General features: G+C 39.4%; 1 protein-coding gene across 2 annotated transcripts in view; it reads left to right on the top strand.

The window, feature by feature from the left end:
* LOC132106137 (membrane-spanning 4-domains subfamily A member 15-like) overlaps positions 1-23,965 on the top strand; it is a 43,920-nt gene that overhangs the window by 4,349 nt on the left and 15,606 nt on the right. For both annotated transcript variants that reach the window (XM_059511788.1, XM_059511787.1), the window contains exon 2: positions 11,960-12,158. In XM_059511788.1, the coding sequence (XP_059367771.1) occupies positions 11,985-12,158 (174 nt within the window). In that variant the 5' untranslated portion in view covers positions 11,960-11,984. The remainder of the gene's footprint in view (positions 1-11,959; positions 12,159-23,965) is intronic.

Here is a 23,965-nt window from a genome sequence, read left to right as displayed (position 1 = left end):
GGGTGTAAGTATATATTTAACTAGAGAGAGAGATACAGCGAGAACAGTATAATAAGACGCTTTCAACGCTGTCGCAAAAGACACAGTACAAGCACATATTAATCCATGTGATAATTGAGGAGAGACCGTTTTATCTTGCTCCCGCACATATTCGCAGCGGCGTCCGAAATAATTTCGCACGTTTAAAGTCTAGTGTGACCGCCCCTTTACACACCCACATGTCAACGTCACGATGTGGGAAGATTTGCATAACGCTGCTAGAGTTGGGCTGATAAACGATGCCATCGTCTAATTGACATCACGATGTTGCACTATATGTCCCCCCCGCCCCTTTTTGAATGCACAATCGTTTTTTAGTTTCACTGTCACTTTCGAGATTCACGATTGCACGTACCGAGGATCAGCAAATCAATCTCCATCGTTCTCAGTCATCTCTCTTTACACAGTGTCTACACTGGACACGAAAGTTGTTGTGTGGCGCCGGGCCACATCAGCTAAAGTCTAATTTTGTGTCAGCTCATTATAAGCAGAACGCGGCAGCAGTTCACTCTCAGGGATTTGTGGTGCCGCATCCAGTGTAGACAGCATCACTGATTATACTGAGTTCTATTGACATAAGGAATAATTGACGACGGGCCATTGAATTATTAGAAAAATAATGCAGACCCAGATGCAGCCATGACATGAAGCGAAGTGACCTTTACACCTCAGGTGTGCATTTTTTTCTAGCAACATGAATACAGTGGAGTGTCGAAAAGCTGAGCTGGCACAAATATATCTGCACCTTTACAATCACTTGCGGAGAGACTTTAAAGAGTAACTAAACCCTAAACCAACTTTTTTTAGTTAATGATGTGTAAGAATGGGGCTGTTCATTGATTCGAGTAACTTTTTTGACATTTGAGTATAAAGTGTTTTAATTCTACAATATATGGTGTAAAAACGTCTTGAGTGCTGCCCTCCTCAGGTTGAACGGTGGCTACTGCAGTTGATTTTTCCTATTGGATGTTTGCGGTGGCAGGTGACGTAAGCAGTTTCCAGCTCACCACGCCCTTGGCAGTATAAAACCATCTTGTTCCGTCAAAATCACTGCAGCGATCAGGATATTTTAGCATCTATTGAGCATAGCATTTATATAGTTATTAAGATATTCCGTGCAGCCTATGTAGTTAATTAACATAGTTGTTAGTGTAACGTTAGTATTGTTAGAAGCATAGTTAGTAGCATAGTATTGCATCAGTTAGGATAGCTTCAAGTTGGCGTAGATTACAGTGGTCAAGATGGTACGTAGGTGTAGTGTTGCTGGTTGCAACAGCACTGCTGGACTGCATAGTTTGCACTTGACCTGGAAGACCGCGAGTTCCCGCCTAGAGCTGGAGTGTGCAAACTGCATTTTACGCGGGATTGCTTCTCCGACGCAATGGAGGTGGAAATGGGCTTCTCCACACAGCTCGCGCTGAAAAGCAATGCAGTGCCTTACTCAGAGACTGGCCCCTTTCTCTTTTATGCGTTAAGACCGCAGTTTGAGCCAGCGGCCCTGGCCCTGTGTCCACAGACACCTCGACATCCTCCACTTCAGGTGAAGGTCTGTTGCAAAGCTACTTGCGCCGATACAGTCACTCTCCATTTTAGCGACTCTGACAGCAGCTGTCAATTAAACCATCACTGCGGGTCTCAGGTTCACGCCCCACTCGCTCATCCCCGCCCTCGGTTCCTCCCTTCTTATCTCCGCTGTGATCTGCCCATTTTTCAGCATTTTTCAAATATTGCCAGTGGGTGAAGTCAGGCTCTGACCAGGAGTTTAGTTACCCTTTAAACGTTCATAGAAAGCATTAATTCCTAGAAAGAAATGGCAACGAAGAGAAACATCTGAGACAAGTTTTCCAAAGCCATGAAAAGAATGAAAAGAAAGAGTAAAAATATATGGTAGCAAGTACCAAATACATGTGTTTCAAATCAATATTACACCATACTGCTGCTGATGCTGTTGTTCTTTCAATAAGCAAATTCAAAGGGTATACAATAAATGAAATGTCAAACGAGCATACAATAATACACCTTTGTTTTTATCAAAAGTAAATCATGACACCAAATAAAATATAAAAGGTGTATTCATTTACCCAGTTTAATATAATAAATTAACACTAATATAATAAAGTAACAAACTGACTCCAGTTTAGGGGATACACGCTAGTGTGGTGACACATGTTTACATTAATCTACACCCCGCCTCCAGCAGCATGGGGGTATCGAATGTTCAGAAACATTATACTGTCGCTCAGCCTTTTCGAAGTTCTTTTTGCCCACAAACTAAGAACGAAAACGAACTTCGTTTGAAGTATACCGGGGCCTTAACTTTACTCAAATGGCTTTTCATCTTCATGAATCTCTCTGGTGTCTGGTCCTCGCTGACGGAGGAAAATGCTACAGTAGTTAGCACAGCTTTACTGGGAAAGTGAGCAAGTAACATTCAAATAATAAATACATTAATAGATTTAATGTATACCTGCCAATGTAACCTACCCCTAGGACTCTCATCTTCACGAAAAGTCTCCCGCCGGTCTGCGCTGTTGCTGCAAGGAAAATATCCAGTTTATAGCTACAGCTTGAAACAGAGCACTCCTTGTATATTTTTACACAAACTTAAACGTAGCTTTAAATCTTGCAGATAACATCAGAATACAATGCATAAAGCAATAAAATAAAGACAAAAATTTAATTTAATCTACTCTTATGGTTTTTCATCTTTACGAGTCTTTCAAATAGCTGGTGTCGAGGAGGTGTGTGGTTGTTTTTCACTGTCATTTAGTACTATTGTATTAAGATTTATAGTAGGCTAATATTTTTCCAGAATTAACTTTAACAGAAAATTTACATTAACATACTGTACACGGTGTACACAGTAAGAAGCCAGAGAAAACAGTAATAATACTGAAATCAAAAATGGTTTACAGTGATGCAGTTTGCTTGCCCTGACTAATACGCTCTCTGACCATCCAATCAAAGAACGAGAAAATGCTGACATTATCGTACACCTGCTAAATGGCCCTGGTGCTGCCAACTTGAAATCTGATTGGTTAAAGCAACGGTTTCGTTGCCATTGATTTTAAACTATGGCTGCACTGTTGATTCAGAAGGCCTTAGGCAGAATTCTTTGATCCTGGCAACAAGATTGCAGAAATTTGATTGGATAAAAGCTCTAATATAAACATACACTACTGGAAGCAGTGCAACCAAGAGAAAAGCTGTGAAGTGAAGAGAATAGACTATTGGAAATAATTTAATACACAGTCGTGGTAAAATATATTAAAACTAAGTCAGTGATTCTGAAAGTGTGTGGCCAGCAGAAGAGGCTTTGCTGTCCCTGATTGCCCACCGCTGATACATAACGCCACACTTTTTGTAATGTCATTATAGCATTTTATTTCAAAATGCAGCGCTTCCTTGTGCTAAGTAGGCCTGCCCTCTACTAAAGATTTTTCTAGTCAACTAGGCGCACGTTATATTAAATTGATTAACATAAAAATATATTAACCATAATTTAATATATAAGCAGGCGAATTAGACTAGAGCCTATTCCGCGCTCAAGCTCGCGCATAATGCAATTGCCTTCAAGCACCGGAAAAGTGATTATGAACGTGTCAAGGGAAAAGAAGACCTTTTAATTATTTATTAATAAACTATTTGAGTCTGTGTCGGGTGCAAAGATGAGGTTGTCGAATGCCAACGCTGACTCGCCATCTCCAAATTGACGTGCCTTTAATAAAAATGCACAAAAAAAAGCTTATCTTTGCCGTTTACCCCACATTATGGTATGAAGGCTAACTTAAATTTTTTTATTTGATTCCTGAGTGTTTGCTAAACGTTCTGTAATTTTTTTTGTCATTATAAAGCCTAATACAGCATGTCAATTGGCCTTCGTTTCCATATAACTATGATAAAAATTTAATCAGCATGCATTGATTAATAGCATGTTGTGTAGAAAAAAAAAATTCAAATAAACTGTGCTCGTGCAACGAACTGAGAAAGTTAGTCGCAAAAGAGCGACCAGTGGGAATGAGTTTGGAGCCCTGAGTTGCCCAGCTCCCCCATCAATGATCTAGCACCCCCTCGGCACCTGTTAAAAATTATGTGGTGCCGTCCCTTGTACATAGATGTATTTTTGAAAAGCGTAAATTAAATTTTTCCAACTCTAAACCCAGTCCCCAAGTAAATTAGGTTATTAAATAAAAAACTAACAAAACGAGTTGAGTGTTGTCCCCAACACTTTTCAAAGCGAAGTTACGCCACTGTACAGTCATGGCCAAAAGTTTTGAGAATTACATAAATATTAGTTTTCAAAAAGTTTGCTGCTAAACTGCTTTTAGATCTTTGTTTCAGTTGTTTCTGTGATGTACTGAAATATAATTACAAGCACTTCATACGTTTCAAAGGCTTTTATCGACAATTACATGACATTTATGCAAAGAGTCAGTATTTGCAGTGTTGGCACTTCTTTTTCAGGACCTCTGCAATTCGACTGGGCATGCTCTCAATCAACTTCTGGGCCAAATCCTGACTGATAGCAACCCATTCTTTCATAATCACTTCTTGGAGTTTGTCAGAATTAGTTGGTTTTTGTTTGTCCACCCGCCTCTTGAGGATTGACCACACGTTCTCAATGGGATTAAGATCTGGGGAGTTTCAAGGCCATGGACCCAATATTTCAACAATCTGGTCCCCGAGCCACTTAGTTATCACTTTTGCCTTATGGCACGGTGCTCCATCGTGCTGGAAAATGCATTGTTCTTCACCAAACTGTTGTTGGATTGTTGGAAGAAGTTGCTGTTGGAGGGTGTTTTGGTACCATTCTTTATTCATGGCTGTGTTTTTGGGCAGAATTGTGAGTGAGCCCATTCCCTTGGATGAGAAGCAACCCCACACATGAATGGTGTCAGGATGCTTTACTGTTGGCATGACACAGGACTGATGGTAGCGCTCACCTTTTCTTCTCCGGACAAGCCTTTTTCCAGATGCCCCAAACAATCGGAAAGGGGCTTCATCGGAGAATATGACTATGCCCCAGTCCTCAGCAGTCCATTCACTATACTTTCTGCAGAAGATCAATCTGTCCCTGATGTGTTTTTTGGAGAGAAGTGGCTTCTTTGCTGCCCTTCTTGACACCAGGCCATCTTCCAAAAGTCTTGGCCTCACTGTGCGTGCAGATGCGCTCACACCTGCCTGCTGCCATTCCTGATGGCACTCCGATCCCGCAGCTGAATCCTCTTTAGGAGACCATCCTGGTGCTTGCTGGACTTTCTTGGACGCCCTGAAGCCTTCTTTACAAGAATTGAACCTCTTTCCTTGAAGTTCTTGATGATCCTATGAATTGTTGATTTAGATGCAATCTTAGTAGCCACAATATCCTTGCCTGTGAAGCCATTTTTATGCAATGCAATGATGGCTGCACGTGTTTCTTTGCAGGTCACCATGGTTAACAATGGAAGAACAATGATTTCAAGCATCACCCTCCTTTTAACATGTCAAGTCTGCCATTCTAACCCAATCAGCCTTACATAATGATCTCCAGCCTTGTGCTCGTCAACATTCTCACCTGAGTTAACAAGACGATTACTGAAATGATCTCAGCAGGTCCTTTAATGACAGCAATGAAATGCAGTGGAAAGGTTTTTTTGGGATTAAGTTAAATTTCATGGCAAAGAAGGACTATGCAATTCATCTGATCACTCTTCATAACATTCTGGAGTATATGCAAATTGCTATTTTAAAAACTTAAGCAGCAACTTTTCCAATTTCCAATATTTATGTAATTCTCAAAACTTTTGGCCACGACTCTATATACAGGTGCTGATCATATAATTAGAATATCATCAAAAAGTTGATTTATTTGACTAATTTCATTCAAAAAGTGAAACTTTTTTCTGAAATGGGACAAAATTGAACCAGAAGACTTTGTAACAAGACAGAACAGATGTCACAAAGCCCATTTTAGGACTCGACTAAATTTACACCAGATGTGTAGTTACTGTGCCTTTGGATGGCAGTACAGCATGCAATACTTAGTCGGGGCTCATTTTGCCTGAATTACTGCAGCAATGATGCGTGGCATGGAGTCAATCAGTCTGTGGCACTGCTCAGGTGTTATGAGAGCCCAGGTTGCTCTGAAAGTGGCCTTCAGCTCTTCTGCATTGTTGGGTCTGGCATATTGCATCTTCCTCTTCACAATACCCCATAGATTTTCTATGAGGTTAAGGTCAGGCGAGTTTGCTGACCAATTAACAACAGGGATACCATGGTCCTTAAACCAGGTACTGGAAGCTTTGGCACTGTGTGCAGGTGCCAAGTCCTTTTGGAAAATGAAATCTGCATCTCCATAAAGTTGGTTTGCAGCAAGAAGCATGGAGTGCTCTAAGACTTCCTGGTATACGGCTGCGTTGACCTGGGACCTCAGAAAACACAGTGGACCAGCACCAGCAGATGACATGGCACCCCAAACCATCACTGACTGTGTAAACTTTACACTGGACCTCAAGCAACTTGGATTGTGTGCCTCTTCTCTCTTCCTCCAGACTCTGGGACCCTGATTTCAAAGGGAAATGCAACATTTACTTTCATCAGAACACATAACTTTGGACCACTCAGCAGCAGTCCAGTCCTTTTTGAAGCGAAACGCTTCTGACGCTGTCTGTTGTTCAAGAGTGGCTTGACACAAAGAATGCGACAGCTGAAACCCATGTCTTCTATACGTCTGTGTGTAGTGGTTCTTGAAGCACTGACTCCAGCTGCAGTCCACTCTTTGTGAATCTCCCCCATATTTTTGAATGGGTTTGGTTTCACAATCCTCTCCAGTGTGCGGTTATACCTATTGCATGTAATCTTTTTTCTACCACATCTTTTCCTTCCCTTCACCTCTCTATTAATGTGCTTGGACACAGAGATCTGTGAACAGCCAGTCTCTTTTGCAAAGACCTTTTGTGTCTTGCCCTCCTTGTGCAAGGTGTCAATGGTCGTCTTTTGAACAACTGTCAAGTTGTCAATGATTGTCTATCCTACAGAACTAGAGTGAGAGACCATTTAAAGGCCTTTGCAGGTGTTTTGAGTTAATTAGCTGATTAGAGTGTGGCACCAGGTGTCTTCAATATTGAACCTTTTCACAATATTCTAATTTTCTGAGATACTGAATTTGGGATTTTCCTTAGTTGTCAGTTATAATCATCAGAATTAAAATAAATAAACATTTGAAATATATTAGTCTAATATATTAGTCTATTAGTCTTATATTCTATGAATGTAATATACAAGTTTCACTTTTTGAATGGAATTGGTGAAATAAATCAACTTTTTGATGATATTCTAATTATATGACCAGCACCTGTATATACAAACCCGATTCCAAAAAAGGAGGGACACTGTACAAATTGTGAATAAAAACAGAATGTAATGATGTGGAAGTTTCAAATGTCAGTATTTTATTCAGAATACAACATATATTACATATCAAATGTTTAAACTGAGAAAATGTATCATTTTAAGGGGAAAAATAAGTTGATTTTAAATTTCATGGCATCAACACATCTCAAAAAAGTTGGTACAAGGCCATTTTTACCACTGTGTTGCATCCCCTCTTCTTGTTATAACAGTCTACAAACGTCTGGGGACTGAGGAGACAAGTTGCTCAAGTTTAGGAATAGGAATGTTTTCCCATTCTTGTCTAATACAGGCTTCTAGTTGTTTAACTGTCTTATGTCTTCTTTGTCGCATCTTCCTCTTTATGATGCACCAAATGTTTTCTATGGGTGAAAGATCTGGACTGCAGGCTGGCCATTTCAGTACCCAGATCCTCCTTCTACACAGTCATGATGTTGTAATTGATGCAGTATGTGGTCTGGCATTGTCATGATGGAAAATGCAAGGTCTTCCCTGAAAGAGACTACGTCTGGATGGGAGCATATGTTGTTTTAGAACTTGGATATACCTTTCAGCATTGATGGAGCCTTTCCAGATGTGTAAGCTGCCCATGCCACACGCACTAATGCAATCCCATAACATCCAAGATGCAGGCTTCTGAACTGATCACTGATAACAACTAGGGTTGTCCTTGTCCTCTTTAGTCTGAATGACATGGCGTCCCAGTTTTCTAAAAAGAACTTCAAATTTTGATTCGTCTGACCACAGAACAGTTTTTCACTTTGCCACAGTCCATTTTAAATGAGCATTGGCCCAGAGGAAAAGCCTGCGCTTCTAGATCATGTTTAGATATGGCTTCTTCTTTGACCTAGTTTTAGCCGGCAACGGCGAATGGCACGGTGGATTGTGTTCACCGACAATGTTTTCTGGAAGTATTCCTGAGCCCATGTTGTGATTTCCTTTACAGTAGCATTCTTGTATGTGATGCAGTGCCGTCTAAGGGCCCAAAGATAAAGGGCATCCAGTATGGTTTTCCGACCTTGACCCTTACGCACAGAGATTGTTCCAGATTCTTTAAATCTTTGGATGCTTTTATGCACTGTAGATGATGATAACTTCAAACTCTTTGCATTTTTCTCTGAGAAACTCCTTACTGATATTGCTCCACTATTTTTTGCTGCAGCATTGGGGGAATTGGTGATCCTCTCCCCATCTTGACTTCTGCGAGACACTGCCACTCTGAGAGGCTCTTTTTATACCCAATCATGTTGCTAATTGACCTAATAAGTTGCAAATTGGTCCTCCAGCTGTTCCTTATATGTACATTTAACTTTTCCAGCCTCTGATTGCTACCTGTCCCAATTTTTTGAATGTGTAGCTCTCATGAAATCCAAAATAAGCCAATATTTGGCATGACATATCAAAATGTCTCACTATCAACATTTAATATTGTAATGAACCAGAACTCGACAAGGGATCCATATGCTGGCTTTATTGCAGAGACTCGTAGTCATACAGACAATGGTCAATACCAGCAATATCAGCAACGTAGGAAGGACAGAGAATCAAAATCCAGTAACGAGCAAGGGTCGTTGGGTAGGCAGCAAAGGTACGTAAAGGATAGCAAACAGGATCGGCAACAGGAAATCAAACACGGGTAATAACGCTCAGAAATGACAGACACAGCAAATCAAGACTTCGCGTTGAGCTATAGTGATAGTCCAGCTTATATACAAGTCCTGATGATGAGCACCTGTGACGGGGCTTGTGGGAAATGTAGTGTAGTCAGTGTAGATGAATGAGTGGATGCGTGTGTGTCAGTATTCAGGTGAGGGTCGTCTCCGTGACAAATATGTTATCTATATTCTATTCTGAATAAACTATTCGTTTATGAGATTTCCAAATTATTCCATTCCTTTTGTTCTCGCAATTTGTGTTCTAACTTTTTGCGAATCGGGTTTGTGTATATATATTTAATAATAATAGTATATAGTAATATAATAATAATATGTCTGTATAATAATAGTTTGTTGCAGCCCTAATATATATATATATATATATATATATATATATATATATATATATATATATATCATACATATAAAACACTATATAACACTTATTAATCAATTTTTTTAATAAATTGAAATAAATCACAATTAACTCTCAAAGACCGAGACAGCCGCCCGCGGCTAAAAACAACTGTTCTTTAATGTTTAATAACTTTTGAACCGCTAATCCAATCTGAATTAGTGTTGTCAAAAATATTGATATTTCGATAAATAGCAATACTAAAATATCTGAACGGTACCAATACTAATTTCTCTAAGTATCGATACGCCGATACTAGCCGAGCTGTCACGTTCACTTCTCTCCAAAAGTGCGTTGACACAAACCACACATGACCACAGTGCCTGTTTCGTCTCATTCGCTCTGGTTAAACAGCTAAAGTGAATAGAAAGATGACAAGTTTAAGTTTAGCGTACATATATTTTCACTCGCCGAACACTCTGACTGAGCGCTTCAGAATTCTTTCTCATCAAGTGATCTGTGATCTTTCTCAGTTTATCTCAATGGACGCGCAGTGCACCTGTGTTAGACGTACCATGAGCTCTAGTGTGAAGGCACACGACTCGCCGTCGTAAAGTGAGAGAGAGAGAGAGCAAGCGAGAGAGTCTTACATACATGCAGAATTGACGTGCTACATGTACGTGCTAAACGATATTCTTTGTTGTATTTTCCTGTAAAAGAGTTCCTGAGTAGTGGGTGGAACTAATAAGCAAACGGAATCTCATTGGCTGGTGTTTGACCGAACACAAACAACATAATAAATCAATCCATTACTGTTCTTATTAGTAGAATTCATATTATTATTATTATTATTATCATCTTATCAGTATTATTGTTAGTTTTTTCCCTTTTTATTTTTTTTACAGAAACACTGAATAATCAACAAAGCACCACCACCAGACCGAAATTCAGTTAAAATGTCTATGCATTCATACATAGTTACCAAGTTTTAATTATAATTACTAAAGTTCTATCATTAAATAATACTTGATTATCCAGATATCAGATAATAATCCTTTACTGGTGTAAAGAGTGTACTTTCAGGTATTTAAAAAGCTGTGCTATTAAAAAAATATATATATATATATTTATATATAATTATATATATATTTATATATAATTATATATATATATATATATATATATATATATATATATATATATTTATATATAATTATATATATATATATATTTATATATATATTAGGGCTGCAACAAACTATTATTTTGAGAATAACTAATCGTCGATTATTTCACTGATTAATCAATAGAATTTGATCGATTATTCAGCTCTTGCAATTAGTTAAAATACTGTTTTACATAACAAATAAATAAAAGATAGTCTAATCACTTCAGCTTTGGGAAATAATATTATGTAATTACAATTATTATACAATTAATTTATACAAATAAATATATTTGACACAAAATTAGATGACAGAGAAATCTTCTTATTTACCATTTAATTACTGTATTTTAATTTGAATATATTTTAAAAAGTAATTTATTCCTGTGATTTCAAGGCTGAATTTTTAGCATCATTACTCCATTCACATGATCCTTCAGACATCATTCTTATATACTGATTTGCTGCTCCAAAAAACATAATTATTATTATTATTGAAAACAGCTGAATATATTTTTTTCAGGTTTCTTTGATGAATAGAAATTTCAGAAGATCAGCATTTATCTGAAATAGAAATCTTTTGTAACATTATAAATGTCTTTGTCAATTTAAAACATCTTTGCTAAATAGAAGTATTCATTTCTACAATACCCCCCCCCCCCCCCTTTTTTTTGTTTGGTTTTGTTATTATATAACACTCTTTCCATTTTCTTTACTCGTTAAAATGTTTTTGGACACATATCTATTGTAAGTTAACGAAATAGGCCTGATTTTCACTTAAAAGCATCGATAGCAATATTGTAAGAAAAGGCTATAACTTTTTTGGGGAATGGTATATGGAATATGGTATATGGAATGGTATAAACAAAATTTTATTTGCAAGTGTAAAACACGCAGACACAACTTTCTAAAGAAAAATATCCAAACTTTAGGAGTTTTTGTTTGAGTACACAGTAAAAAACACCCAATTGTTGCTTGCATCTTTCTTAAAATTCTGTAATTTCATTCATTCTTAGACAAAATGAAAGGAATGCAGGTGTGTGTGAAAAGTGCAGGTGTGTCAGGCGTCCCAAAAATGCTCTAGGTCTTTAAGGATTAATCTCACCTAACATTGAAGTTTTTTAAATATTATATTGCAATAATTTCATATGCAATATTGAAATGACTAAAAAAAAAACTGATAGAGCTGATGTATCAGTCAAATAGTATTTATCAATGTATCTTAGAAGTGTCTTTGGAATTTAGCATCTGCTAAATGCCTTACAGTAAATGATGTAGATCAAATTAAACATGAGCTGTTGAACTGTTCCATTATCATATCATTTATATGTTTTGATTTACTATGATTTTGTACAGGTCAGTTTGAGATTGAGAAACCAGGATGTCCAAAACTGTCATACCCATGAACACTTCAACACTCGTCATTCAGCTGCAACCAGCTCCTGGGACGACGGAGACAAATGCTCCTGGACCTGTTTACGTACAACAGATGATGGGAGTTTCACCTCTTCAAGGACTTCAAGCATTTCTGAAAGGACAACCAAAAGTCCTTGGGGTGAGAAATGTCTCATAAACTCAAATATATGACCCTGGGGCCATATTACAGAAAGATCCTAACTTTAATATCTTATCTTATCTGTTTGGTAGCCATGGTAATTTCAGTTGGGACCACATTTAGAACAAAAGCTATTACAGAACAGCATTTCCTAAGTGTATTATCATAACTACAGGTAAGGAAGTGGATTTTACAGAAACCTCCTAACTTGACAAAAAATCCTAAAAACTGTCTTAACTCAAGGACAAGCCCACAGCTTTCCTAACTTCGAAATTATTTGAAAGTTTACGCTGTCCACCAATTGTATTACATTTATTAATAATTGAAAACAGAGATGTTTAATGATAGAAAGACTCTTGGAGGACCCTGAAGATGTGTTACATTTTGATGACAAAACACTTATAAAGTAATAACAGACTTTTATGCAACATATTACAGTTAGCACAGGAAATGCAACCAGCATTAGAGCCAAGTCAAGTCACCTTTATTTATATAGCGCTTTAAACAAAAAACATGTCACCAAGGCAACTGAAAAACATTCATTAGGAAAACAGTGTGTCAATAATGCAAAATGACTATGCAATATGCAAAATATCGCTGTAGATGAAGTTACCCCAACTAAGCAAGCCAAAGGTGACAGCGGCAAGGAACCGAAACTCAATCGGTGACAGAATGGAGAAAAAAACCTTGGGAGAAACCAGGCTCAGTTGGGGGCCAGTTCTCCTCTGACCAGACGAAACCAGTAGTTCAATTCCAGGCTGCAGCAAAGTCAGATTGTGCAGAAGAATCATCTGTTTCCTGTGGTCTTGTCCTGGTGCTCCTCTGAGACAAGGTCTTTACAGGTGATCTGTATCTGGGGCTCTAGTTGTCCTGGTCTCCGCTGTCTTTCAGGGATGTAGAGGTCCTTTCTAGGTGCTGATCCACCATCTGGTCTGGATACGTACTGGATCCGGGTGACTGCAGTGACCCTCTCATCTGGACACAGACTGGGTCTGGTGGCTACGGTGACCTTGGAACAAAAGAGAAACAGACAAATATTAGCGTAGATGCCATTCTTCTAATGATGTAGCAAGTACATCGGGTGTTATGGGAAGTGTTCCCGGTTCCAATTTACCTAATTAATGCAGCCTAAAATCCTTTAACGGATTTGGATATTAAAAGCATATTAGTATGTTATGTGTAAGCCAGGTTAAAGAGATGGGTCTTTAATCTAGATTTAAACTGCAAGAGTGTGTCTGCCTCCCGAACAATGTTAGGTAGGTTATTCCAGAGACAAATAAAGTGTCACGGTGCATTACCAGTTATAGTGAATTACAGTTATAAGTGAGTAATGCCTTACAGTTTTTAGCAAAAGGCAATTTTCAAAGTGAAGTAGCTTCTTTTATTTTGTTTACCTCATCAGCAGCTAACGCAGTGTTGGTTGCTTAGTAAAAGACCTGATTGTCAAGCTTGATAATGCAATTAAACCCTCTGGAGTCGATTAACGCGTATACGCGTTTTGAGGCATTTTCTCCTGATAACCCTGAAAAGAACTTAAATTACACTTTCAGTTTTGATCGTACAGATAAGAGCAATACATCAATCGAATCTGTAAAGGGTTTACTTTTTTGTATACAGACAGAATAACAAAACAAAACTTTGTGCATTTATTAAATAAAGATAACAAACCAGGTGTGCTGTCTGCAGCCTTTGTCTGCGCTGATCTTCATTTAAAAAACGCATCATTAAAATGAACTGTAACTCCGTGAATACTCAACGAAGTGATATATCTATAGAAAGCTTCACATATCTACTTTTAAACTAAACAAGTGCCGCCGAAAACAAATATTATGTGATAAAGTAATCCATATGAAAACAACGCAATGTCCGTTTATCACGTCTCCCTTCATTATCTTCTAATGCGACCATGCCCCCGCGCTGAACGTGCAATTCAGATTATAATGTTTCACTGAAGCGCGCGGCTTAAATACGCCCACACAACAGGAAGTTGCCCACACAACGCAGTGTTCTTTTTTATTTTACTGTTTGCTTCGCGATGAGAGGAGTAAGACATAATTCACCCCAAAAAGATGTGATGTGGATTACCTCAGGATTTGAGATTTGGATTTCCTCAAAAAAAAAAAGAATGAAGTACTTTATTCAGCAGAGATCATAAACATGAGTAAGTCTCTTTTTATTTATTTATATACTTGTACTAGTTTTCACATAACGTGTAAACATTTTACTAATTAGACTTTTTCCAAACTATAATTCCTGACTAAATGTATAATCAAGTGAAACATTATGAAGTTTCAATAACAATATAAAATACTATACAATTCAAAAGCTTGATGTAAATAATATAAATGTAACAAATAAATGTAACTGTAACAAATGTAAAAACAATGCTGTTCTTTCAATTAATCCCCCGCAAAAAACCTGAAAAAATATTCTCAGCTCTTTTCAACATTATTAATAATAATAATAATGATGATAATAACAATAAATGTTTTTTGTAGAAAATCTGATTATTAAAGGATTTCTGAAGGATTGTGTGACTGGAGTAATGATGAAAAAAATTCAGCTTTGAAAGTCAGCTTGGATTGTTTCTAATAAACGGTTTAACTCACTCTAGGTTACAGCAGCGGAGTTAACACAGGTATACCACATGGTTAAACACAACCTCAGCTATAACATAGCTGACTGTGGACACAAGCTTAACCAAAAGATTCTGCATGACTCCAAAATCATTAAGAAAATGTCCATCGGGAGAACTAAGGCAGAAGCAATGGCCAAAGATGTCCTTGCTCCAAAGGCAGTGGCTGATGTTGTTGACGTCTTAACATCAGGTAAACCCCTCCTGTTCTCCATACAGACGGATGCATCAAATAAAGGGAACAGGAAGATGTTTCCCCTTGCTGTACAGTATCTCAGGCCAGTATTTCTGTATTTCAGTATTTCAGGCCAGTATATTTGCAGCACATCTGCATTACAAAATGCTTGATTCTGGAGAGAATGCAGATGAGTCAGCTGCTGGTATTATGGATTACATAGAACATTCCCTTGATAAATTTTGCTTATCGATAGATCAAGTTACAACATATAGTGCAGACAGTACCAATGTAAATTATGGAATCCACAACTTCGTCTTCACCAACCTAAAGAAAAAGCAAAAAGATCTGCGGCAAGGGAACTCCCATGCCCATATTGTGCACAACACAGTGAAGCATGCTCACTGTAGATTTGGAAAATGTTGTGCTGAAGATCTATGGCCACTTCTTAGGGGTGGCACGGTTAGCTGAAAAAAATCAGATCTGTTCGGTTCACCCCACATGGTTGGGCACGCGCTGGGACCGCGGTTTAACTTAAATCTGACAAAGCATCTGTATGGTTTGCTGGTTTGCTATAAATAGCACGTAAAACAAACTGGGTTCAACTAATATATGTTTCTGTTGATGGATGAGCATTCTGGATTCCCAGACATTACAACAATAGCGATTAAAAAAAAAACCTTGGCAAACAATTCACTCTTGAACAATGTGAATTACTGCTGGAATATGAGCAGTCATTTATACTATATATAGTCGATTACAAACCCTGTCGATTCATATGCATCGATCTTGAAACATGATTTTTGAATCGTGAATCGCCGATCTCGGACAGTAATCGATTCAAAACGCTAAGAATCGAATGAATCGCGATTTCCATAGCGATTCAGTGCTTTCAAAATATATACACATTAAATTACTACACGCACAAATTAATGGAGACCTTGAACAGTGTTCGTGCCTCTTATCTGTCCTTCACGTGCTCCACCGTTTACCGCCTGAGACTGTCACAGGATTGTGCTCGCGCTCCGTTCGTCTCTGATGCAGCTGATGACGTGCGATCTCTTCTCAAATAGTAAAGTGAAGTAGTTTTTTCTGTAGTTTGTCAATGGCTCTCTGCAGTACAGAAACTATAAAGTATATTTTCTACCTTATTCTGTGCAGAATATTAAAATAATTGATAATTAAATGTAGCCTAGTATATAAATCAATCATAAAATTGCCATTAGGAATAAATTATCGATAACAAATGATTAATTATTGTCCAGCAGTGTATTTGATTTCTTACAGCTAATTAAAAGTAGTAAAAAAAGAAGAGAATTCCTTGTAAAAAAATAATAATAATTAAATAAATAATTATAATAATACATAGGCTACATACATAAAACAATTGTATTCGATATTTCTGTCACTTCTGAAATGATGGCTACGCCCCTGGTGTGACAAAATGTTAGCTTATACATAATACTCTTAAAGCTCTTTTTTTTATCTTTATCTTGGCTTACATAAATTTTTACGTATGCCATGTCATGCCATACCAACATTAAACTAGCATATAACAATGGACAAAATGTGTTGTTGTTGTTTTTTTTTTACCTATGGTTCTCTAACCATAAAGGCTACTGTAATTTGCCCCCTGATTTAGCATTTAAAGAATCCTGTGAATGCACTTAAAGAGTGCAGAATCGAAAAATTATTATCGAATCGAATATAATTGTGAATCAAATCGAATTGTATCGTTCTAAATTTGCAGAAATCGTTCTTGAATCGAATCGAAAACCTATGAATCGTGAATCGAATCAAATCGCTGCCTACCCAAAGATTCACAGCCCTACTGTTTATTGTTTGTATCTTTACTCTGTTATATTAATTTGTGCTCTTGCTTATAGTTGGATAGAATAATATCTTCGTTTTTTTTTTATTAGAAAGTATAGTTTTTCCATAAACATAGGACATACCGAACAGTACCGAAAACCGTGACCTTTAAAACCGTGAAACAAACCGAACCGTGAAAAAGTTGAACCGTGCCACCCCATGAAACATCCAGTCATTTGGTATCTCTGAAAAGCCGTGAATGTGCTAAAGGTCTATGACCACTTCTACACATCTGCCAAACAAAGGGAATCACTGAAAGCGTTTTGCAAGTTCTGTGATGTGGAGTTCCGCAAGATTCTGCGACATGTTACAACAAGGTGACTTTCCCTCAATCCAGCCATTTCCCGGCATATGCGATCTTGGACTGCTCTCAGGTCTTATTTCATTAGCCTGGGGGAAGAGTGTTCCAGAAATATCAGAGCTTTGTTGAAGCTCAGTGAAGCCTCAATGAGTGGCGTTCCAGAAGAAGGTGTCCAACCTGCTGAGGTCCCAACTACCACAGGTGATGCAGCTGTGACAGCCCTGGCAGGGATGTTTCAGGCCTTCCTGCAGTACCAGAAGGAGAGGGACGAGAGGCAAGAGAGGGAGTCGGTACGACGGGAGCAGCAATACAAGGTCCTCAATCATCAGGTCACACAGATGCAGATGGACATGGAGCATGCCAGGCATAAAGTTACTGGTTCAGATCAGCCAGGTACGCGAGTGCTGAATCATGTGCCTCCGTTGCCAAAACTACAAGACAGTGATGATGTGGAACATTTTCTGACTACATTCAAGAGACTGGCAGAGGTGTACAGGTGGCCAAGAGAGGACTGGGCGGTTCATCTGATTCCCTTGCTCACTGGAAAAGCGAGAAATGCTTTTGTAGCCATGGCACCTGCCTTTACCTCTGACTATGAAGGTCAGAGAGGTGATTCTTAAGAAATATGAGATTAATCCAGAAACGCATAGACTGAGATTTTGTTCATTGAATACCGCCGCTAATGCATACATTCGCTTAAAACACTTATTCTCAAAGTAGAAAAACAAAGATGATAGAAACCTTGGTGTTGGAGCAGTATATGAGAGTGCTGTATCCGGAGGTGAGGACCTGGGTGAAGAAGAGAAATCCCAGCACTGCAGGAGAAGCAGCTGACCTGGTAGAGTTCTATATAGCAGCACGGAAGGGATCTTCTGGGACCTTTTGGTACTCTGGTGTCTTTCCGGAGGCGAGAGGTAAGTCTGTGGGGTCAGGGGGTAGTTTGTTCTCTCAAAGTCAAGCCCATAGTTTTAAAGTCGCTGACTCGAAGCCTTCACCACCAGTAGTCATGCGCCAGATATTGCCAAGAGGCGATATAGTATGAGTTATAATTGTGGAGAGGTGGGACATACAAGCCCACAGTTCCCTTTTAGAAAACCCAAATCTGCCAGTTTGTGTTATGGGCCCCAATCTAGCTCTAAGCTAGTGGTGAAGCCAGATAAGGAGCCCACTATTTCAGTGTTGTTGAATGATAAGCCGCTGACAGTGTTGGTAGACACAGGTTGTGCACGTACGCTTGTACAGTCACAATATATAGCCAGAGAGTCATGTACTGGGGAAACTGTAACAGTTTGTTGTGTACATGGAGATAAGTCAGAATTGCCTACCGCTGAGGTGTATTTGGAGGTTAATAAGCAGTCATTTTTGATGAACGTAGATGTTACCACAAACCTGCCTTATCCTGTGTTGTTGGGGACTGATATGCCCAGATAAGCAGCGTGGTGTGGGATAGTTACTCGACCACAGGCTCAAAGGTTTACCCAGATAGCACGAACTAAAGATTCTGTAGATGGCACCCTTCAGGAGATTCCATTTATTTCTGGAGGAAAGCCTAGATGAAGAAGGGTTGTCTGAGGAAGATAGATTGGACAGACGCAGGAAAAGAGTTTTTGATGGATAGCTCAGAACAGACAAAGTTTGAGTGGGAAGAACCGGAGATTGATGAGTCAGATTTTGTTATACCCAGTGAACTGGGACAGCTCCAGAAAGAGGATGCTACCTTGTCTGAATGTTTTGGGAAAGTTAGCAAAGCTGCAACTGTGAGATCATTGTATGGTGAGATGTTCAGGATGAAACAAGGTCTTCTTTATAGACAGAGTGAAGAGGAAGGTTCGCAGTTAGTGGTACCAAAAGCACAGCGCAGAAAGGTATTAGAGCTCAGCCATTAAATTCCCTGGTCAGGTCACATGGGATTCATGAAGACATTGATGAGAGTTTCCAAACTGTTTTATTGGCCTGGTATGTATACCGAAGTGAAAGAGTATTGCAAGACTTGTCCTGAGTTTCAGTTAGCAGTTGGTAGTACACCTCCAAAGGCACCTCTTATTCAAACACCTGCAGTGGATACACCTTTTGAGAGGATAGGGGTTGACATTGTGGGACCTGTGGAGAGAAGTCAGAAAGGGAACAGGTTTATTCTGGTAGTTTGTGATTATACAACCAGATACCCCGAGGCCTACTCTTTGAGAGACGTTACTGCAAAACAGATTGCAGCTGCATTGTTAAACAACTTCTCACACGTAGGCATCCCTAAAGTAGTTTTGACTGAGCAAGGCCCCAATTTTGAGTCGCACCCTAAAACAGGTCTATCAGTTACTGGGCATTAAGAGAGTTCGTAATACTCTGTATCACCCCCAGACTGATGGTTGAAACTGAAAGATTTAATCAGACCTAAAAAGGCATGTTGAAGAAATTTGTGCCTGAAAATGGAAAAGACTGGGACAAATGGCTGCCTTACCTTTTGTTTGCTTACCGTGAGGTTCCCCAAGCATCATCCGGGTTTTCTCCTTTTGAATTACTGTTTGCTCACCAGATCCGAGGTCAATTGGACATTTTGAGAGTCAGTTGGGAAGCCAGTAACAAGCCAACCAAGCAGAACATTCTTTCATACATCCTCAAAATGAGAGAGAAGTTGCAACTGTCATCCACCCGGGCACGAGAGAGCGTGCAAGAGTCACAAGTAAAGCAGAAGACGTGGTATTACCAGAAGGCCAGGTCCCGAACTTTCCAAGTAGGAGAGCAAGTTTTATTGTTACTTCCAACATCAGAGAACAGACTGTTGGCCAAATGGCAAAGTCCGTACCAAGTGAGGAAGAAAGTTGGTCCGGTAACACATGAAATCGAAATGCCATCCAGAAATAAACTATTGCAGACTTTTCATGTTAATATGTTGAAGAAGTGGCACGGTCCGTCTTCACAGCCGGAACCAGCAAGAGCGGAGGTGAAGGAGCTCTTGGTGAGGGCAGTACAGGAAGAGGACGAAGTGGAGGAGCAGTTCTTGCCTATTCGTGATAGTGAGTACCCTTTAAATCAGGGATAGGCAACTTCGGTCCTGGAGGGCCACTATCCTGCAGAGTTTAGCTTCAGCCCTCATAAAAACTCACCTGCCTGTTTCTATCTAGTAATCCTGAAAACACTGATTGCCTTGTTCAGGTCTGTTTAATTAAGGTTGGAGCTAAACTCTGCAGGACAGTGGCCCTCCAGGACCAAAGTTGCCTATCCCTGCTTTAAATCTTCAGCACTTGACCGTTGAACAAAGAAATCAGCTGCAAAATTGTATTCTCGAGCAGCTGTTCCAGGAAACACCTGGGAAGACAGACCTGGCACAGCATCATATTTATTTGAAGGAGGTGAAACCGATCCGACAAGCAGCGTACAGAGTTCCAGAAAGGCTGTTGCCCACCATGAAGCAAGAGCTGGAAATGATGCAGAAACTGGAGGTGATAGAACCGTCAGTCAGTGAGTGGAACAACCCTATTGTGCTGCTGCCTAAGAAAGATGGGTCCCTAAGATTTTGTTTGGACTTCAGAAAAATAAATTCTGTGAGCAAATTTGATCGTTACCCTATGCCCAGTGTAGACGATTTAATGGAAAAGCTTGGCAGCGCACAGTACCTCACAATTCTTGATCTGTGCAAAGGCTATTGGCAAGTGCCCTTAAGTCCAGATAGTAAAGAGTTTACAGCATTCAAGACTCCATTTGGGCACTATCAATTCCGCGTGCTTCCTTTCGGGCTGCATGGGGCTCCTGCGACTTTTCAGAGGATGATCGATCAGATCCTTAGGGTAACTGAGGGGTACGCGGCAGCATATTTGGATGATATTATTATCTACAGTAGGACATGGCGGGGTCATCTAATACATCTGAAGGAGGTGTTAACTCTTATAAAGAATGCTGGTCTTACTATTCGCTCAGACAAGTGCATGATAGCTAAGGCAGAGACCTGCTATCTTGGTCATGTGCTGGGGCATGGAGTCATACGCCCCTCAGGTTGGGAAGGTTGAGGCCATTAAGCAGGCTGAGCGGCCTGTAACCAAGAAGCAGGTAAGGTCGTTCCTTGGCCTGGTGGGGTGGTATAGACGCTTTATCACGAACTTTTCTGAGAAAGCCATAGGCCTTACTGAACTCACGAAGTAGAACAAACCCAACAAGCTTAACTGGACGGCAGACTGTGAGCATGTTTTTATGGACTTGAAGGATGCATTATGCGAAAAGCCAGTGTTGCATGCAGCAGAATTTGACCAAGTTTTACAGTGCAGACTGATACTTCACAAGTTGGCCTTGGGGCTGTACTTTTGCTGGGAAAGCAAGGACACTTGACCCATTGCTTTTGTCAGCAGGAAACTCCTTCCACGAGAGACCCTGTATTCAACCGTAGAGAAGAAATGCCTGGCTGTCAAATGGGCCTTAGACTCATTCAGGTACTACCTCATGGGTAGGAGGTTTAAATTAGAGACTGATCATCGGACACTGGTTTGGCTTGGCTGAATGATAGACACGAATGCCCGTATAACAAGGTGGTTCTTGGCTCTACAGTGGCAGATTTCCTCTCCAGGACACCAAGAATGGTGTCTGGGGAAGGGGGAGGAAATGTCACAGGTAAGCCTGCGACTATGCATGGACTACACATGCACGTTATGCACATACACCTGCGTCATGTATTACAGTCTGTTAGCCGACATAGATTCATGTATGCATGGACCTGTGTAACATTCAATGTCACTGTGTGTTGTAAACTTGCTGTTTGATGTCCTGTATTTAGTTTTACTGGAGTTATGTGAGAACTAATAACCATAACACAAGTGTATATGATGATAGCATAATAGAATTGTCTTTTCTCATATAAAGAAATAAATCACCACCACAAGTATTTGATTCACGTAGTTTATTGAATACAGTGTAAGAGATGCAGATTATGCTTACCACATTTCATTTGTCCATTTTATTTCCAAGAGTCATTTGCCAAACCTGTTCAGTTAGACATCTGGTCTATTTATAGGTCTTTGTGTCTGCCATCTTGTTCAATAAACTAATGGTGTCACCGGAGAGTCCATTCTCATGGCTGTAAGAGAGAAAGGTTATTTGTTTCCTTTGATTATGTATGTTATGTATACGTGCATATGAATTCTTGCACGTATGTTTATTTGTATTTTATTATTATTTTTGTTATTGTTTTTGTTATTTCCATTTTTATTATGTATTTTTGTGATTGTATGTGAAACATGTTACCTTTCATATGGTATGTTCCAGAGTAGGAGGAGTCGGGCCTATAAAATGGCTCCAGAAAGTTCAGAGATAGGAGCCGAGGAGAGATCTGAGTTTGTGACTGGAGACTCTGAGACTGTGAGAGAGTCTCTGGGAAAGTGCTGCTTATGTACTGCAGTTGCACATACAGGTCAGGTTATGTTTTATGTATATAGATTGCTTTGACCTTATGTTTGGGGTAGTTTATATAGTGTTGCATCTAAGATTTTTATTTTTTGTTTTGTTTTGTTTTCTTTCCACCAATACTGAGTGACTGTCACCATGCACCGTAATAAAAGCACTGTTAACCATGACCAACTTTTTCCTCTTTCAATTGGAGCCTCCAACCGCTCAAGGCGTTCGTAACAACATCTTCTCCCTCTTTGAGGATGTAAAGAAGCTGGAAAATGATTCAGTCACCTGTGTTAATATATATTCAATCATGTCTACCTTCAAGCAAAAGCTCACACAGAGAAGAGATGACCAGTTTTATGGCTACTCAACAAAAGTTAAGCTGTAGCAACTTCTCCTACATGATGCAGACAGGGCAAGGAGAGATTTCAAAGAATTTCTCAACACAGCAATCTCATACATTGAGAAATGGTTTGACTTTTCAGAGGACAACTGGCTGTTCTCACTGCAACCTCTCTCTCTGCACCATGGCATGCTTTCCTTCAGCGACACTGAGATAATCACTAATAAGCTTAACCTCATCCAAAAAGTCAGCATTGATGAACTTTATGATGAATGCACCACAACAAATAGCACTCGTGCAGATGATGAATGGAAGTCCAAAGTGGCTGCCAGGTGGGTGGCTCTCTTTCAAGTAGTAACCTGCCTAACATGCTGTCCATCATCAGCCACATCTTAAGTATCCCAGCATCCACTGGTTATGTGGAAAGGATCTTTTCCAGAATGTCCAACAAATGGAGTGACACCAGGAACAGGTGCTCTGTGGATCTCATAAGGAGTAACTTCTTGATCACTTTAAAATTTGAGCAGTCCTGTTCAGAGTTTTACTATATCTGTTTGAAGGACAAACAGCTTCTTAGTGCTGCACAGAGTGACAAGAAGTACACTTATAAAAGGAGTAGGGATGCTTCAATACTGCACACTACTACTTCTGGGCCACTGATGTTATCATGTTCATGGAAGATCCATGCATTTTTTCCAATAGACTTTTTTGAGTATGAAAGAATTTGTTTAATTTAAAGTTAATAAGTTATGGATCTGTTCATTTAATAAGTTAATAAAATATGGTTCACATCTCAGAAGTTCCTCCAAATGCCTATCTTTTGTGGTCTCACGGTCAAACTTTGTTGGCCTATGTTTGTTATCGTCATAGCTGTGTATTCTGTGATATAGAGAGACTGAGTGCATCTGTTCACACTGATTTCAATAGCAGATATCTTTTTATAATTCCCATGCATCAATCTTAATATTTTTATGAAAACATGTTTTAAGTTGTGATTTACCACCACTGGCACGTCATCAGACCTATGGTCATCGTGCCCCTGAGGGGTGTCCCCCCCCCCAGGCGTCCCTTATTTTTCTGTATTGAAGGGGCCAACCCTAGATGTAGG

The sequence above is a fragment of the Carassius carassius genome, chromosome 26, assembly GCF_963082965.1.
Source record: "Carassius carassius chromosome 26, fCarCar2.1, whole genome shotgun sequence".
NCBI classification, from domain to species: Eukaryota; Metazoa; Chordata; class Actinopteri; order Cypriniformes; family Cyprinidae; genus Carassius; species Carassius carassius.
This window is presented reverse-complemented; position numbering and strand designations above follow the sequence as displayed.